Source organism: Pelophylax lessonae, assembly GCF_965119305.1.
Source record: "Pelophylax lessonae genome assembly, chromosome: 6".
NCBI lineage: Eukaryota > Metazoa > Chordata > Amphibia > Anura > Ranidae > Pelophylax > Pelophylax lessonae.
In genome coordinates this window covers 315804665-315825251 of record NC_138773.1, presented here as the reverse complement: position 1 = coordinate 315825251, position 20587 = coordinate 315804665, and the positions used below count along the sequence as shown (strand labels likewise).

Below are 20587 nucleotides of genomic sequence, written 5' to 3'. Positions count from 1 at the left end.
GATGCCTGGCGGCAATTGCCACCCCCAGGAGCGCTCCCGCGAACTGCCATACAGGTACAGTGATTTGCGGGAACCTGCAGCTGGTCGGCAAGTGGTTAAAAAATGTAAAAAAAAATACTTTTTTTTAAATTGTAACAAAAATGTAAACATTTGTATTAAATGTTTTTTTAAAAAAAAAAAATAATAATAATTAAATTTAACCATTTACATTTACTGCGGCAGGGGCTCCCTTAAGCGCAAAATCACGTACCTGTATGTGACATTTTAGAAAGGAGTGCGCGCCGCCTGATGGCTGCCAGCTATCAGTGATCGTTCATGTAAACAAGGCAGACCGCCATTCTGTCAGACAGGAAGAGAGAGATCTTGTGTTCCTTCTAATCAGGAACACAGATCTCTCTCTTCCTGCACTCAGTCCACCCCCCCCCCCCCTACACACACACACACAGTTAAAAAGCACTCCCTAGGAGCACACTTAACCCTTTGATTGCTCCTGGTGTTAACCCCTTCCCTGCCAGTGTCATTTATATAGTAACAGTGCATTTTTTTTTTAGCTCTGATCGCGGTATTGTGGTCACTGGTCCCCAAAAAGTGTCACTGAGTGTCCGATCTGTCCGCCGCAATGTCGCAGTCCCGCAAAAAATTGCTGATTGCTATGACTAATAAAAACAATAAAAAAAATAAAAAGTCCATAAATCTATCTCATAGTTTGTAGACGCTATAACTTTTGCGCAAACCAAACAATATACGCTTTTTGCAATTTTTTTTTACCAAAAATATGTACCAGATTACCAATTGGCCTAAACTGATAAAGAAATTTGATTTTTTAAATCTTTTTATTGGATATGTTTTATAGCACAAAGTAAAAAATATATATTTTTTTTAAATTCTTGGCCTTTTAGTGCAAAAAATAAAAACTGCACAGGTGATCAAATACCACCAAAAGAAAGCTCTATTTGTGGAAAAAAAAAAGGACATTCATTTTATTTGGGTACAGTGTCGCACGACCGTGCAATCGTCCATTAAAGTAACGCAGTGCTGAAACGCAAAATAATGGCCTGGTCATTAAGGTGGTAAAACCTTCCAGGCCATAAATGGTTAAAAACGAAGACAATCAATATTTAAACAGTATAAGCACAATATGGAAACATTGACAATAAACAATGATAATAAACTAATTTTCCTGGTTTACATTTACAAAAGTGAGAATAGCATGACAAATTATCAGCCCTTGCGTCACAGATTTTTACAAACTAATCAGTAAATTTACTGACGGTTGGCAACCCTGAGGTTAACAACCAGGTCACCCTGGCTCAATCCGGGTGCTGCGTCTAAGTACTAACCAGTATTTATCAGGGCTCCTGATGGTGAAGATTGGTTTGCTGCGTGTTAGTACCAGGTCACGGTCTTCAAGATCACCCCACCAGGAAGTGAGCAAGCCGGGGTCCAGTAGCGGATATAGCAGATAAGGATCAAAGAGAAGCATAGTCAGTTAAGAAGCCAAAGGTCAGTAACAAGTAGTTGCAGGTTGGGATCAAGCAAAAGCAAGGGCGTAACTACAAGGGTTGCAATTGCATCCAGGCCCCATGCTCCAGGGGGCCTGTGCGGCTCTCCTGTACACCTGGATAGGAGGGGCGGCGGGGGCAGCATGTACAGAAATCACTGTCCTCCTTTTTCATCCTGTAGCTGCAGGAGGAAAATGGAGGAGATTGGTTCCTCTGTATGCTGCCCCCGCCATTCCTCCTATCCATTTCACTTGTGTTCTGCTGTCTCTGGGCCCCTGTGTGCGCCCCCGCCCGCCCACCACTGTGCTCCCTCCCCTCTCCTGCCGGCTACTGCAGGGGATGTGTCACAACAGAGAACCAGGAAGGGGTCGGTAAATATGTAATTTACCAGCTCCTTCCTTTTCTGAATGGACAGAGTCATAGTCAGTGACATTGTAAAAAAATAAAATTATAAAAAATAATACAATTAAAATACCAAAAAATAAAAAACTACTGATACCAGTGGGGGAACTTCCAGGATCGCAAAGGTCACACATGACTGGGCCCTGGCATTCCACCACTGTAGGGAGGCCCCAAGATGGCAGGAAAGGGGCCCACTGCAGAACTTGTGAAAGGGTCCCGCTGCAGGACCATAATAAATACAGAATCAGTGGGAAGAGCCCCAGGCTTGAAGGAAGGGCTCCGGCCAGGGGTTCGGGGGCCCTTCATGGCTTCTTGCACCAGGGCCCTGAAGGTTCTAGTTACGCCTCTGAGCAAGAGCATAGCCGAGGAACAAACCAAAGAATGGTAACAAGTGGTGGCAAAAATATGGACAGCAGCAGGGAACACAAGAGCGAGATATTGGCTGGAAAGAGCACAATAATCTGGCAAACAGGAAGTGCAGAGACATTGCCTAATTCAGGGTTATGGGAGGAGCAAAGAGTTCAAGGTTTAGCAGAAGTCAAGGCACAGGGCAAGGTTTTCGAATGAATCAGACAGGGTAGCTCAGTGAAAAGAGTCCTTTCTAGACACAGCAGAGGTCCCAGGTTCAAGTCCAGGCCCTGACAGGTACCCTTGAAATATGTTCCCCTCCAATAGAGCGCGCCATCTTTCAGTGCACGGTGTCGGAGGTTTTACACTTCAATATCAATTCTGCAGCTTGACTTAAATGATGTATTGAAGTGTTTTCCTCAAAGGTCCAGTGGAAGCAAAGAAAATCCATTTGGCAGACTTTTTTTGAAGACTTGATAAAAGACTTAATACTAAATTCAATGCAGTGAATTTGGTATATTTTCCTGTTCATCTGGAAGAAAAGCACATTACATTAACACTTTGGACAGAGAATATCGACAACATTTCTTGGCTTTTTCCAGAAATCAATACGGCTGACTATAAGGAATGAGTTACTTAAAACTGACTGTTTGTACTCAGGGGCAATGAAGAAAAACTTGGAGATGTAAAGACACTGAGGCATGACCGGCAGGGAGAGAAGGACGGGGGAGCCGAGGAAGTACTTTGTTTTCTGGAAAAATACCCAAAACAAAACAGGAGATATAGAAGTATATGTAAAGATGCAAATTAAAGAGCATCTTCACCTGCCCCCCCCCCTAAAAAATAAATAAGTAAATAAATAAAAGTCAGCAGCTGCAAATAATGATGCTGACTTTTAATAAAAGGTAATTTACCTGTCCGGGGGGGGGGGGGGATGGGTATTCGAAAAATTGAATTTTGTTTTCGGGTGAAGTTCTGTTTTAACAGATCAACTTCTGTTTTTTTTTTTTTTTTTTTAATCCCCCCCCCCCCCCCCCACTCCATAGATAAGAGCAGCTTTTACATTTCCACTATGGGCCAATTTGGTGATAACGTTGTCATTACTTTAAAGCTTACCATTTTTTTTTTATTTTTTAACTAGGATCTCTTGGCAACGTTAAAGGTAATTTCGTTTTCTATGGAATCTATAGACAAAAAGTCATTAAAAAAAAAATATATATATATTTTTTTTTTCTGTTTTGACTGGTGTTAGGTTTTAAAAGGAATGTAGCTTTAAGGTAAATAAAAAATATACCATTTATTTTGCAATTGTTTAAATAATGTTTCTGGAGCAAAGCATGGCAAATTTATTTGGAAATAAAAAAAGGTATTGTTTTTTTTTTTTTAATGTTGCACATTTTTTTGTTATGTGACACTGAAAAAATAACAAGCAAAACAAATTTTGAGGGGGTCCTAAAAAAAAAAAAGTATCTGCAGTTTTTTTTATATTTAATAGAGTTTTAAAAAAGTGCGGAAACTTTTTGAAGAACCCTCGTAAAATGAAGAAAAAAAAAATATTTTATTTTTTTCTGTTTTGACTGGTGTTAGTTTTTAAAAGGAATGTAGCTTTATGGTAAATAAAAAATATACAATTTATTTTGTAATTGTTTAAATAATGTTTCTGGAGCAAAGCATGGCAAATTTATTTGGAAATAAAAAAAGGTATTGTTATTTTTGTTTTTATTTTTATTTTTTTAATGTTGCACATTTTTGTGTTATGTGACACTGAAAAAATAGCAAGCAAAACAAATTATGAGGGGTCCTAAAAAAAAAGTATCTGAAGTTTTTTTTATATTTAATAGAGTTTAAAAAAAGTGCGGAAACTTTTTGAAGAACCCTCGTAAAATGAAAATAAATAAATAATAAAAAAAAAAAACATTTTATTTTTTTTCTGTTTTGACTGGTGTTAGTTTTTAAAAGGAATGCAGCTTTATGGTAAATAAAAAAATATACAATTTATTTTGCAATTGTTTAAATAATGTTTCTGGCACAAAGCATGGCAAATTTATTTGAAAATAAAAAAAGGTATTTTTTATTTTTTTTTTTCAATGTTGCACTTTTTTTGTTATGTGACACCGAAAAAAATAACAAACAAAACAAACTATGAGGGGTCTTAAAAAAGTGTCTGCAGTTTTTTATATTTAATAGAGTTTAAAAAAAAAGTGCGGAAACTTTTTGAAGAACCCTCGTAAAATGAAAATAAATAAATAATAAAAAAAAAAACATTTTATCTTTTCTGTTTTGACTGGTAGTTTTTAAAAGGAATGTAGCTTTATGGTAAATAAAAAATATACAATTTATTTTGCAATTGTTTAAATAATGTTTCTGGAGCAAAGCATGGCAAATTTATTTGGAAACAAAAAAAGGTATTGTTATTTTTTTTTTTTAATGTTGCACATTTTTGTGTTATGTGACACTGAAAAAATAACAAGCAAAACAAATTATGAGGGGTCCTTAAAAAAAAGTTTCTGCAGTTTTTTTTATATTTAATAGAGTTTAAAAAAAGTGTGGAAACTTTTTGAAGAACCCTCGTAAAATGAAGAAAAAAAAAACATTTTATTTTTTTCTGTTTTGACTGGTGTTAGTTTTTAAAAGGAATGTAACTTTATGGTAAATAAAAAATATACAATTTATTTTGCAATTGTTTAAATAATGTTTCTGGCACAAAGAATGGCAAATTTATTTGGAAATAAAAAAAGGTATTTTTTTTTTTTTTTTTCAATGTTGCACTTTTTTTGTTATGTGACACCGAAAAAAATAACAAACAAAACAAACTATGAGGGGTCTTAAAAAAGTGTCTGCAGTTTTTTATATTTAATAGAGTTTAAAAAAAAAAGTGCGGAAACTTTTTGAAGAACCCTCGTAAAATGAAAATAAATAAATAATAATAAAAAAAAAACATTTTATCTTTTCTGTTTTGACTGGTGTTAGTTTTTAAAAGGAATGTAGCTTTATGGTAAATAAAAAATATACAATTTATTTTGCAATTGTTTAAATAATGTTTCTGGAACAAAGCATGGCAACTTTTTTTGGAAATAAAAAAAGGTATTATGTTATGTGACACTCAAAAAATAACAAGCAAAACAAATTATGAGGGGTCCTTAAAAAAAAGAATCTGCAGTTTTTTATATTTAATAGAGTTTAAAAAAAGTGCGGAAACTTTTTGAAGAACCCTCGTAAAATGAAAAGAAATAAATAATAAAAAAAAAAACATTTTATTTTTTCTGTTTTGACTGGTGTTAGTTTTTAAAAGGAATGTAGCTTTATGGTAAATAAAAAAATATACAATTTATTTTGCAATTGTTTATTTATTTTTTTTAATGTTGCACATTTTTTTGTTCTGTGACACCGAAAAAAATAACAAACAAAACAAATTATGAGGGGTCTTAAAAAAGTGTCTGCAGTTTTTTTATATTTAATGGAGTTTAAAAAATTGTGGAAACTTTTTGAAGAACCCTCGTAAAATGAAAAGAAATAAATAATAAAAAAAAAACATTTTATTTTTTCTGTTTTGACTGGTGTTAGTTTTTAAAAGGAATGTAGCTTTATGGTAAATAAAAAATATACAATTTATTTTGCAATTGTTTAAATAATGTTTCTGGAGCAAAGCATGGCAAATTTATTTGGAAATAAAAAAAGTATTGTTTTTTTTATTTTTTAATGTTGCACATTTTTGTGTTATGTGACACCGAAAAAAATATCAAGCAAAACAAATTATGAGGGGGTCCTAAAAAAAAGTATCTGCAGTTTTTTTTATATTTAATAGAGTTTAAAAAAAGTGCGGAAACTTTTTGAAGAACCCTCGTAAAATTAAGAAAAAAAAAAAAAACATTTTATTTTTTTCTGTTTTGACTGGTGTTAGTTTTTAAAAGGAATGTAGCTTTATTGTAAACAAAAAAATATACAATTTATTTTGCAATTGTTTAAATAATGTTTATGGCACAAAGCATGGCAAATTTATTTGAAACCGTGGCACCCCAGATGTTTTGGAACTACATTTACCATGATGCTCAACTACACTGCAGAGTGCATGAACATCATGGAAAATGTAGTTCCAAAACATGTGGGGTGCCAAGGTTCGCCATCACTGGCGTATGCAGATAAAAGGTCACACTGAAAAAAGTAACAAACAAATCATATGAAAATAAAATTGTGACATCACCACCCCACCTCTCTACTTAGCCCAATTTAAAGAATGCTTTGCATTCATTGAGAAAATGCAAAGCATTCTCTGAATGGCCCCCCATGCTCACAATGCAGCAGGGCAGCCACATGGCACAGGACCTGGGATCTAGTGGAGATCACTGTAGTAGTGTTGCCTAGTAAAGTGATTTCCAGCTGCTAGAGGGATCCCACAGGTATGGAATATACACCTCCAGGACTAAGCCCCATGGGCAGGGCGAAACACGTCGACATGGCATGGCCTGGATATCATGGGCTGAGGCTGCTTTTACCTACTGTAAGTGACTGTCAGGCATGTTGGTGTGCGGAGATTGGTATTTTCTTCTACTTGGATTTAATGGTATATACAGCAGATAGTTACATCGGTCCAAGTTGAACCAACGTAACTATGAACCAATATTCTTCTTAACCACTTCTGGACTGGAAGATTTTCCCCCTCAATGACCGGGCCATATTTTGCGAATACTGCGTTACTTTAACTGACAATTGTGCGGTCGCGCGACGCTGTACCAAAATAAAACTGACGTCCTTTTTTTTCCCCACAAATAGAACTTTCTTTTGGTGGTATTTGATCACCTCTGCCCTTTTTTTTTTTTTTTTTTTTTGTGCTATAAACAAAAAAAGGGCGACAATTCTTCAAAAAAAAAACCCTATTTTTTACTTTCTGCACATTACCAATAAAAAAATGTAAAAATCAAAATGTTCAATAATTTTAGGCCAAATTGTATTCTGCTACATATTTTTGGTAAAAAAAAAAACCCCAATAAGCGTATTTTGATTGGTATGCGCAAAAAGTTATCGCGTCTACAAGCTACGAGAAAGATTTATGTCATTTTTATTAATTTATTTAATTTTTTTTCTAGTAATGGCGACGATCTGCGATTTTTAGTGGGCTGCAACATTGCGGCGGACAGATCGGACCCCTAACTTTTGGGGGGACCGGTGACATTACTACGGTAATCGGTGCTAAAAATATGCACTGTTACTGTACTAATGACACTGGCAGGGAAGGGGTTAACACCAGGGGCGATCAAAGGGTTAAATGTGTCCCTAGGGGGTGCATTCTAACTGTGTGGAGGATGGACTTATGGAATGAACACAGAGAACTGTGTTCCTAAATAAGAGGAACACAGGAGCCCTGTGTTCATAACTGACAGAACAGCGGTCTGCCGTGTTTACAACAGTAGACCGCCGTTCTGTCTCCATGGGGAGTGATCGCGGGTCCCCCGGCCACAGTCGCGGCCGCCGGACCCGCAGATCAGCTTTACCTTTGGCGAATGGGCCCCTGTGCGCGCCCCCACTGAAGGTCCCACGAAGCGGCGTACAGTTACATCGCCGGCCTGCCCCATTATATGTACTGCTGGCGATCGCCAAGTGGTTAAATACTAAAGCATTGATATGATTAGTTGGATCTCACTGATTTGCATAGGAATAGACAAGAAGAGAATGACTTCTTAATAAATGGATTTACAAGATAATGCATCATTGAATAAAAATCCCATCAATGCAGAGATTTATAGTGTCAGATTACAGGAATAAAATGTCGATGGGAAGATGCGCCTAGGACAGGACAGCTGCATCCGAGTCACGGAAGCCATCTATTCCCATCAAACCGCGCTGAAGAGAAGTCCCCAGGAGGAGATTTAAACTCTCCCAAGGAAGCCCCGAGCAATTTTCAACAGCTGCGGTTTTCAAGACACTCCATTTAATGCCGACTTCAAGTTCATTCACACGACTTATTGGCTTTCTTACACCCAGCATCTGTCCTCCATACACTCTACAGCACCAGTCACGGCTAATGTTGCCGACCATATTGTAATGACATCAGATGGAAGTTCTTCTCTCCGTCTCTCTAATAAAAGTCACTTTGTTAACAATGTATCATGAGTTTATTTATTACTTTGTATCACTTAAAGGATTTGTTATGCGATAAATGCAGCAAATGTTTTCTGGACATTCGTCGATTTGTATTTAATTCAAATAGTTATTTTATTATATAGAAGGAAAAAAGAGGCTGACCACGGACAGATGCGCCAGATGATGTGTGCCAGATGATTACGGACAGATGCGGCAAATGATCACGGACAGATGCGCCAGATGATGTGTGCCAGATGATCACGGACAGATGTGGCAAATGATCACAGACAGATGTGGCAAATGACCACGGGCATATGCGGCAGATGACCACGGACAGATGCACCAGATGACCACGGACAGATGCGCCAAATGATGTGCAAGATGATCACGGACAGATGTGGCAAATGATCATAGACAGATGTGGCAAATGATCACGGACAGATGCGCCAGATGACCATGGACAGATGCGCCAGATGACCACGGACAGATGCGCCAGATGACCACAGACAGATGCAGCAAATGACCACGAACAGATGTGGCAGATGACCATGGACAGATGCACCAGGTGACCACGAACAGATGTGCCAGATGATCACGGACAGATGCGCCAAACGATGTGCGCCAGATGATCATGGACAGATGCGGCAAATGATCACAGACAGATGCGCCAGATGACCAGGAACAGATGCCCCAGATGATCACGGGCAGATGCACCAGATGAAGTGCGCCAGATGATGTGTGCCAGATGATCACGGACAGATGCACCAGATGACCACGGACAGATGCGCCAAACGACCACAGACAGATGTGGCAAATGATCACGGACAGATGCGGCAAATGACCATGGACGGATGCGTCAGATGACCACGAACAGATGCACCAGATGATCATGGACAGATGCGACAGATGATGTGCGCCAGATGATCACGGGCAGATGCGGCAAATGATCATGGGCAGATGCACAAGATGATCATGGAGAGATACGCCAGATGATCATGGACAGATGCGGCAAATGACCACGGACAGATGCGGCAGATGACCATGGACAGATGTGCCAGATTATTATGGACAGATGTGGCAAATGATCACGGACAGATGAGCCAGATGATCACGGCAGATGCGGCAAATGATCACGGGCAGATGCGGTAGATGATGTGTGCCAGATGATCACAGACAGATGTTCACTCTAACAGATTACTGTATTGTACTGGGCATGGGCAATGTTCCCTCTAATTTTTTACTGTGCTGAGCAAATAAAAAATTTTTAGACTGAGCAATTCACGTAGTCTGCAGCTGCGCGGTCTGAATTTGTGCTTCACGTCGGTGAATAAAAGGCAGAGATGTATAGTAACTAAGTAGAACTACTTTACTACTGTACTTAAGTACGGAAAGGCGGTATCTGTACTTTCCTAGAGTAGAATTTTTTTCTCCTACTTCCACTTTTACTTCACTACATTTTTTCGATGATTTCAATACTTCTACTCCGATATGTATTTTTTGTGCTGCATAGTTACTCTTTACTATTATAAAAATTACCACTGCCAGAACAGTAGATGGCAGGTTTCATGAAGCTCAAAACATGTGTATTATCAGCGCATACGAAAATAAATGCTACTGTATGTATAAATAAAAGCTGCATTTGAAATAATAAAAAACAATATGATGTTCAAACTTTTGACTTCTTTCTTTAATAACTACATAACACAGTACTTGTACTTTTACTTTCAGTACTTGAGTAGCAATTTTTTTTTCAAAACTACTGGTACTTTTACTTTCAGTACTTGAGTAGCAAAATTTAAAAAAAAAACTACTTGCAATACTTAAGTACAAAAAATGTTGAATACTTTAGTACTTCTACTCAAGTCACTTTTTGATCGCGCACTTCCACTTCTACTCAAGTCACTTTTTGATCGAGCACTTGTACTTTTACTCAAGTATGGGTTTCGAGTACTTTATACAACTCTGATAAAAGGCTATCAGCGCAAAAAATTGTGATTACTCCAAAAATCAATATAAAATACAAATGGTGCTACAAATCATATAGTGAATATAAATTGTGCCAAAATCGATTGTGCAATATTGTGAAACTTCACTAAATAAGTGACCCGGCAGCACACCCTGCCCACAGCATTGCCCCCAATCAATGCAGACTGCCCACAGCATTGCCCCCAATCAATGCAGAGTGCCCACAGCATTGCCCCCAATCAATGCAGAGTGCCCACAGCATTGCCCCCAATCAATGCAGAGTGCCCACACAGCATTGCCCCCAATCAATGCAGAGTGCCCACACAGCATTGCCCCCAATCAATGCAGAGTGCCCACAGCATTGCCCCCAATCAATGCAGAGTGCCCACAGCATTGCCCCCAATCAATGCAGAGTGCCCACACAGCATTGCCCCCAATCAATGCAGAGTGCCCACACAGCATTGCCCCCAATCAATGCAGAGTGCCCACAGCATTGCCCCCAATCAATGCAGAGTGCCCACAGCATTGCCCCCAATCAATTCAGAGTGCCCACAGCATTGTCCCCAATCAATGCAGAGTGCCAGCGCTCCCCCCGTGAAACCTGTGCACTTACCTCACGGTCACGGCAGCTTCTTTTCAGTCCCCGGCTCCCCGATTCCCCACATCTCCTCAGTCCTCCCGCCTCCTCCTCAGCCAATGGCATGGGGCTTGCCTTTCGGCCTATCAGGAAGCGGGAGGACCCACTCCCTGATTGGCCAGGAGGAGGATCCATGTGACAATAGCAAATTTTCATTCGCTATTGTCACACAATGGGTGGGCTCGGCTCGGGGCGCACTGCTCACTACCGTTGCTTCACATCATCTGCGGGTCTGTGGCTGCGCGGTCTGAATTTGTGCTGCACGGGACCGTCAATTAGACTGCGTGTCCGCGCATGTGCGCACCTTAAAGGGAACATTGGTACTGGGACAGATGTGTGACAGGTGTTTTTACTGTGTTGGGGACACTGTGTGGTGGGGACACTTTATTGGTATGTTGAGGACACTGTGTGGTGGGGACACTTTATTGGTATGTTGGGGACACTGTGTGGTGGGGACACTTTATTGGTATGTTGGGGACACTGTGTGGTGGGGACACTTTATTGGTATGTTGGGGACACTGTGTGGTGGGGACACTTTATTGGTATGTTGGGGACACTGGCAGAGGGTCATCAGTGAGTAAAGAACAGTAAAACAGCTCTATACTATGTGAGGAGAAGCAGAGCCGATCGCCGTGACAACGGCTCTATTGACATCACATGATGGCTGTGATTGGACACAGCCATCATGTGATCAGGAGGGCCAATCACAGGGCCCTCCTGCTGAATGGGGTTGCGCTGTGTCCAGGCACACCAAGATCACGCAGCCGCGTTCACGCGCTGCTGCGCAGTCTCCTTCCTTCTGAAGGACGATCCTGAATATTCACTTCAGCCCTCTGTAGGGTGATCATTTTCATTTCCATCAAATGATGTGGCAATCTTTCCTTCCTAACACATTACCCAGTCCATACCAGTATAGATCCTAAGACATTACCCAGTCCATACCAGTATAGATATCCAGCATGAGATTTTTCCCCATTGAGATCTGATGTGTTTTCAAAGTGTTCCTTTCATTTTTTGAGCAGTATATACAGTGTGTATTTATATATATATATATATATATATATATATATATATATATATATATATATATATATATATATATATATATATATATATTCTGCATATATGTACTGTATATTCTGCAATATTTACCTTTTTGGTAGGTAAGCGCATTCAATGAATCCAAGCTCTACAAGCTGAGATAACATGCACTGCATTGATGTATTCCCACAATTTCACACTAACTACCAGCAAGAATGAGTCCTTACATTTAAAGAGCACCTGTCATTTCAGATCCATCATAGCAGCGCCTGTTAGCCGGCATCTACTCCACTGCTGCCGCCATGTCCCTCACCTTGTGTCACTGCCGCATCACCAGCCGTAAACCAGAGATATATCAGCGCACGCACAAGATAAAATAAAATAAAATAAATAGCAGCTGACACATAGGTAAAATAGATAAAAACCCAATGAACAATCGACAATAGAAAAGTGCAGCGCTTAAAAGGTTAAAAAACAGATCAATGGATAAAAACACGAGTCCTTGAATGGCACAATCAGTATCTAAAATGTATGAGGGTAGTAAAAAGTCCAATAAGAGAATTCCAATGAAAGTGGTCAGTGCTGTAATGACACACAGGAAACAAGGTGCTTTCAATCTGTGCAATCCTCCACCAGAGATACAAGCCTCTCACCTGAGGGCTGTGATAAAACAGCCTCAAACAGATCCCAGCAATGTAAAACTCTTGATCAGGACAGCAGTCTCTGTGGACATCCCTTCATCTCAGATATTCACAATGATCCCCATAATGGATAAAAAAGAGGGGCAGACCATAGTGCATTAACTAAATAACAAATCATTTATTTATTGAGAAAAGACAGCCTCTTACTTGTAACATAAGAAAACCCGAGCAGAGTAATGCCCCGTACACACATTCCGATTATCGTACGACCATCGTACGACAAAAGTTTCGTAGTTGTTGCATGATACAAAAATCGAAAGCAACTCTGCGTACAAACCATCCGACTTTCTTCGTACGATTCAGTGACCAGGTGTATTTTTTGTAGCTACGTATCGGAAGTGATGTATATACGTATGACCCCTGCGTCGTGCAACGTCATCTGACAATTTCCGATCGTATGGTATACGCCTCCGTGTAGAGCTCTACAAGCCAACATTCGGCGTGCTCATTCGTTCGTTCGAGTGCTAGTGTGAAGCTATATCCTAATAATGGAGGACCAGGCACTTCCAATTGCCATCTTGGGTATAGTTGCTATACGGAAGTTGCTTCAAAAGAAGAAACAAAAAAGGAGGACATGGTCCAAACAATGGCTTCGTGACAGAGAAAAGTATTCTCACATGACTCTTCTCAAAGAGTTGAAAGAAAATAATCCTGATGATTATAGGAACTTTCTCAGGATGAATGATGAGTGTTTCCAGACATTACTTCAACTTGTGAGACCATTCATCCAAAAAAAGGATACACCAATGCGGGAAGCTATTAGCCCTGAACAACGGCTAATAGCAACATTACGCTACTTGGCGACAGGGAGAAGTCTGCAGGACCTCAAATATTCGACGGGTATCTCTCCCCAAGCACTGGGTCAAATAATCCCGGAGACCTGTAAGGCTATTATTGCCACTTTACAGCAGCAGTATCTTAAGGTACAGTGCCAGTGTCCTCCATATCCTGCTTTCTGTTTCTGTATTTTATTAATATTATTTGTTAATGTTTTTTTTTTTTTCTTACAGTTCCCCACCAATGCACAGGAGTGGAACGAAATAGCCAATGCGTTTCAAGAGCATTGGAATTTCCCAAATTGTGGTGGAGCCATTGATGGGAAACATGTGCGAATTGTTCCACCTGCAAATTCTGGATCTTTTTTTTATAATTACAAAGGTTTTTTTAGCATAATTATGCTTGCCATAGTGAATGCGAATTATGAATTCATCTACCTTGATATAGGTAAAAATGGCCGTAACTCTGATGGAAGCATCCTTAATCAAACTGAGTTCTATAAGCGTTTGCTGCAAGGGACACTAAACCTACCATCCAGCACTGAAACCTTTGAGGGGCTTAACTTTGTTTTTGTTGCAGATGATGCATTTTCCCTCAATCAGCATATTCTGAAACCTTTTCCCATGCGCAATCTGACCAAACCCCAGAGGGTCTTTAATTATCGTTTGTCCCGGGCACGCAGGGTTGTTGAAAACGCATTTGGCATCCTTGCAAATAGGTTTCGTATTTTCCTCACCTCTATTAATTTAGCCTTATATAAAATAGATTCCCTTGTTTTGTGTTGTTGTGTCCTTCATAATTTCCTCCGTCAAAATTCCCAGGGATACATGACATCTTTGCCATTTGAAAGAGACACAGATCCTTCGTCTTCAATGCCAGGCACCAGTATTCATGCTGACCTTCATGAACACATGGAAGTACTCACCTCCCTAAACAGTGGACATCCACGACTTCCGACCCAAACTGCACGTCAATCTCGCCTGGATTATATGGAGTATTTTGTTGGAAGAGGAGCAGTTTCCTGGCAGGATGACATGTGAAGGCCACAATGTCACTATTATTCCTGATTTTTCAAGTAGCCATCTTTTTGTACATTATACATGAATAAATTTTTTTTTGGGTGTGGAGTAAATGTCTGTGTCGTTTTATTTTTAAATATTAGTTTATACAATATCCGATCTAGTCAGATTATATACACATAAAATATACAGAACATATACAGTAATAGCCATATTAGCTTCATGAGTGTGTCCTAAATTTAGGATTACAAATAACATGAGAAATTATCATGGGTGTATGTATGTGTGTGTATTTATATATATATATCTATATATATAGTTTGTATATATACAGTATATATATATATATATATATATATATATATATATATATATATATATACTGGTGTATGTGTGTGTGTGTGTGTGTGTGTTTATATATATCTATATATATATATATATATATATATATATAGATATAGATAAACACTGTATGTACTGGTATGTATGTAGATATATATATATATATATATATAAATATAAATAAATATATATATATATATACAAACTCTTTTTGTACATTTGTAAACTACATATATATGACAAATGAAACTATTTTCAAACCCACCAAAAAACTTGAATAATAGATATATATACACAATTATTTGAGGGGTGAGACAGGCATGATGCAATAATGCATGACGGGGTAGCCAGCCGACATTTCGTTTGGGAACACAGGCTGCAGGAAGACGGATTAAAGTAAGATACGTCTAATTAGAAACAGTTGTGTGAGAAGTGGGGCGTGGCCGATGCACGCATGCCTACTCTATAAATTAAGGAGCGACGCAACGAACGTTCCTGTACGTCACACATCTTTATCAATTGTTTGGTCACCCCGCGATCGGATTGCTGTTGGACCTGTCTCACCTAAAACAGGTAAATTAGCTTGAGCTAAAAGGAACTTTTTATTCACCAAAAAAATATGAACAAATGTCATGTCATTGTTTGCTGTTTGAAAGTTCGGTATGTTTGCAACATAACTTGTGTTTATTCAGCAGACACAAACTTTTGCTAAAATTAGTTTGACAATACCTCTATATCAGGCAGAAATTCAACATAGCTGAACTTTTTTTTCTTTTTTTTTTAGGAAGCATGACGGACAAATTTACCTTACCAGAATTCCTACCAAAATGTATTGAAATGTATAGGCAGATGCCATGTTTATGGAGGATAAAATCTAAAGATTATTCAGACAAAAATAAAAGACATGAGGCACTCACCAAACTTGTGGAGCTATGTCAAACCATTAGTAGCTCTGCAGACCTTAACTATGTGCGTAATAAAATTGCAAACCTGCGTACAGTTTTTAAAAGGGAACTGAATAAAATCCATGAAACACAAAAATCTGGAGCAGGAACTGATGATGTATATGTCCCTCGACTCTGGTATTTCGAGAGTTTGAGATTCCTAACGGAACAGGTGGATGCCAGAACATCCATTTGTACCCTGTCTAACCCCCCTTCTCTACCATCTACCTCAGCATCTGGTGATAACCCCATGTCTCCTGAAATGGTGTTTGACGACAGGGAGGACATACTCCAGACACAGGTACCTTATGAATACATTTTTGGCCTTTAATTGTTATTCCTACAAATAATCCATGCATGCTGTTTGCAGGTAACATTGATGCTTGGGTTTTAATGTGAATATGAACTGCATTTAAAAAAAAAAAAAAAAATCCTTTTTATTTTAATAGACAAACACACAGGAAGAGGAGCCAGCAGAGGATATTACAAATGAGCCAACTCCCATCATAACGGAGAGCACTCAAATTCCACCTGTGGCTAGACCTCAAAAGAGGAGGAGAATTGAGGATGACACCTCCACTTTTCTTAACAAGGCAACTGCCGCTCTGGAGAAAAAGCCTGATGAAGCGGATGCTTTTGGGATTCTGACAGCCAACAAGCTCCGCAGAATGTCGGAGGAACAACGGCAATATGCTGAAAAGTTGATGCTGGAGACCATGCATAGAGGCATTCGAGGGGAATTGAGGAAAAATACCCGCATGACCGATTCTACTGCACCATCAGGGCCATTACAAAAGCACAATCCACACCCCAATCCACCCCCAAATCCACACACTGGTCATGGATCTATGCAACATGGTGGTCAATGGCCATACATGCAGCCTGACCATCAACAGCCATCTTGGCCACACGAATATCATTATACCCAATTATAATTTCAAATCTATTATTTTTTTTTTTTTGGTTTACATCTGTGTTTTTTTGAATTTTTGTTGTAATTTTTTCCACAAAATAAACTCCTGTGTGTTAATCAAGCAATATCGCCATCTTTATTCTTAAGTGCCATTGATTTGGTCAGTTCACTCTATCAAAATGCCTGTTTAGGAGAGCAGATTGCCCGTTATAGTGAGGTGGGGGGGGGGGGTCTTCACTGAATAATCAGCACATTGATTTTCAGTGCAGATCCATTGGGGATGGCAACAAGAAACAACTGAGTTATGTGTTATTGCTCACAATGCCTGTCAATGTTTCCTCATCAGTGCAACTTCCATGTTAAAAATAGTCATACAATACAAAATCAGAACTAGCTATACCTCTAGTTACAAAATGCAAACACAAACATAAATTAAAAGTATAAAACTTTTATTTATAAAATAAAGAACATTGGAACCAGCAGTGTTCATTTTTTTTTAGAATTTTTTAAATGGTATTTTTTTAAGATAAACTATAATTTGTCTATAAATCTTTGAACTAGGCACAACAGGTGCTTGTCTGAAGACTTTCCACCACTCAAACACCTTTAAACTTTACCCAACATGTCTATGACGGTATTTATTTTGGTCGTCACAACTTGGCATCGATCAATAATTGAACCAATCTCTGCCTTGCAGGCTATGAGCTCATTCATCAACAGGTGTGCACTGGAACCGGTGAAATGCTGTTCAGCATCAGTCGCCATTTCTACTTCTAAAACAAACAAAAAAAAAAGGATGGTAAGGTTTGGTATCTGTGGCATGCATAAATCCAGAAACATTGGTGGTATTATCAGCTTACCAGTGCTTGTTACATTCATCAGATCCAAAACCACCACCTGGTCTTCTGGATTCTGTGTCTGGCTGCTCTGCTGGCTGTCACCAGTTGTGTCACTATGTTCTTTTGTATTTTTTTTTCTTTTCTCTCCTGTTCAAAGATGAATAAGAAACATCACAGTACACATGGTATGTTAAGTATATGTATGCTAACTGGATGCATTACTGCATTGGCTCTACAAGCTCCTATCTATCTACCCTGTGTACAGTAAAAATAGGCCCACACAGTAGACACATTACACTTCCCACACACTATACTAGTACGATTATTCGTAACAAACGAACGATATAACCATCCACAAAAAAAAGATATACCATGGTGCCTAAAAATATGTATATTAAAACAGAATAATATATACTCACTTTTCTTTAGCCGTTTTTTAATCATCATGAACTGATCCTCCTCTCTCAATTTTACATCCGACCACCGCTTGCGGAGTTGGTCCTTTGTCCTCCTCACCCCAAATTTGCTATGCAGAACATGGACCACCTTCTCCAGTATCTTGTCTTTCCTGGCATTAGGTCTCGAGTACGATCCCTTTCTCCCATCATAATCCTTGCTGATCAGGATGTCCACCATCTCCACCATCTCATCAAAGGACATATTTGAAGCCTTTTTTTTGCTCCTAGGCCTTGAAGCCTGTCTTTCCTCCCTGTCAGAGCCGCATGACACATGTGTGTCCTCATCCATATCCGCCATCTTCATTCTGCCCACAACAGGAGGGAAAAGGGGCGGCCCATATATCATAGTAGGTGTACAAGATTATTGTACGAACACACGTTCCATGCAACGGAACGTTCGTCTAGGTTGCCACTTTTTGGGGTTAATTTAAAAACACGCTTAGGATATAGTCAACTTACACATTACATGTTCTTACGATTTTACATTCGGTCGGTCTTTACGAAACACATTGGAAACATGTTTCGCAAGCAATATACATTACGGGAAAAAAAACCTGGACAGTGAATAATTATAGTGCAAAGCACGAACAATAGCAGGCAGCCTTTACATTTATTGATTTTATTATAAGTAACGATACATTGGGATAGAATACACACAATTTTCGGTTCGAATGTTTGCAAGGTAGTGTTTACTTTCTCACATCAACTTCCGGATTATTGACTATTTCCGATCATGCGTGGTATTTGTCGAACGACTTTTAGCGTACGCATGCTGTACTGACGAGTCGATTATCGATCGAGAAGATGTCGTACGACAGAAGTTTTCCGGTTTGTCCCTTCGGATTTTGTTGGATCAACTGTCATGATCGGCTGTCGAAAGCTGTGTACTAACGATCCGATTATCGGGAGACTAGGTCGAAAGCGAGGTTTGTCGTACGATAATCGGAACGTGTGTACGGGGCATAAGGAACAGCTGATCATCCGACAGAGCCGAACGCTCTGCCGGCAGGGACTGCGAGTGACATCACAATCTCCTCCCTTTGCCGGCAGGGACTGCGAGTGACGTCACAATCTCCTCCCTCTGCCGGCAGGGACTGCGAGTGACGTCACAATCTCCTCCCTCTGCCGGCAGGGACTGCGAGTGACGTCACAATCTCCTCCATCACCAGCCGTCCCATTAAAGTGAATGGGACTGTCGGCGAGTCAACAGCGGGTCAGAGGAGGAGCCGCTGCAGGACAGAGATGACAGTTGCTCTTTAAAAATTATGATTTAAATCGAGTTGATTTAAATTAAGCCTTTTTACTTGTGATTTAAATCAACTTGATTTCAATTAAATCCACCCTGATATTATTATTATTATGGATATCTCTTCTCACTTTTTCCCTTTTTCTCTCTTTTCACTAGAGTTTAGCAGTGTATAAGAGAACATTTTAGCAGCACTGAGCCGCCAAGATTCATCTTTCTCGCAGTCGTTTTCCCGGCAATGCTTCCGCTGTTCAGTATTTTATAATGTGTATCGCCGTGTAACTACGCACTACATCACCGTAATGATTGTAAGCGTAGTGCAACCTCACGCTAAACGTCCCAATAAACATTTTCCCGTCCTTTTCATTATAATAAAACCTATTTATTTGTTTGTTTCGGGAGAGCTGCTGAAACTCTGTTTGCATTTATAACCGGGTTGGTTGGCTGGTAGTTGCACGGACCAGGGAAAGAATTTAAAACTGGACTGGACATATTAACCGCTTGCTGACCGTATACTGTGTATATACGGCGGCAATGTTGGTCTCCTGCGCAGGATCACATACTAGGTACAATTAGGGAAAAAAGTGCTTACTTTGAAGTCCCGTGTAGAAACCGTTTTAGGCGAAACATGTTGGGATGATTTGGAGCACCGCCCTTCTGTAAAAATTATTTAAATATATAGCTGTCCACCTATAAGTTTGTACACCATCTTTCCATTATTTGCTGATAAATTGTTATGGCAATTGTTGCCTTGTGCCGTTGCCTTCTTATATGATATATTTTAATCTGATACTAATAAAATGTTTTGTATTTTAACCACTTTAAGACTGAAAGGATTTGCCCCCTTTCTGACCAGGCCCTATTTTGTGTATCGGCACTACGTTATTTTAACGGACAATTGCGGGGTCGTGCAATGCTGTACTCAAACAAAATCTATGTCCTTTTTTTCCCACTAATAGAGCTTTCTTTTTGTGGTATTTGATCACCTGTGCGATTTTTATTTTTTGCGCTATAAACAAAAAAAGAGCGACAATTTTGAAAAAAAAAACAATGTTTTTCACATTCTGATATATGACATTCCCAAAAAAGAAAAATTAAAAAATCTACATTTTTTAACATTTTGGTCAATTTGTTTTCTGCTTCATAAAAAAAAAAAAATGCAATAAGCGTCTTTTGATTGGTTTGCGCAAAAGTTATTACGCCTACTAACTACGGGAAAGATTTATGTCATTTTTTTTTCTTTAGTAGTCTAGTAATGACGGCGATCTGCATTTTTTTGCAGGACTGCGACATTGTGGCGGACAGATCGGACCCCTAACTGACATTTTTGACACTTTTGGGGGTACCAGTGACATTACTACAGTAATCAGTGCTA

General features: G+C 39.1%; 1 protein-coding gene across 1 annotated transcript; it reads left to right on the top strand.

Annotated features, from left to right (window-relative positions):
* Positions 1–13162: 13162 nt before the first annotated feature.
* On the top strand, positions 13163–14491 carry LOC309558757 (putative nuclease HARBI1; the record flags this gene model as incomplete). The annotated part of the gene is made up of 2 exons (XM_082261805.1): positions 13163–13597; positions 13685–14491. 2 exons carry the CDS (start codon positions 13163–13165, stop codon positions 14489–14491), a joined length of 1242 nt encoding a protein of 413 aa, XP_082117931.1.
* Positions 14492–20587: the final 6096 nt, after the last annotated feature.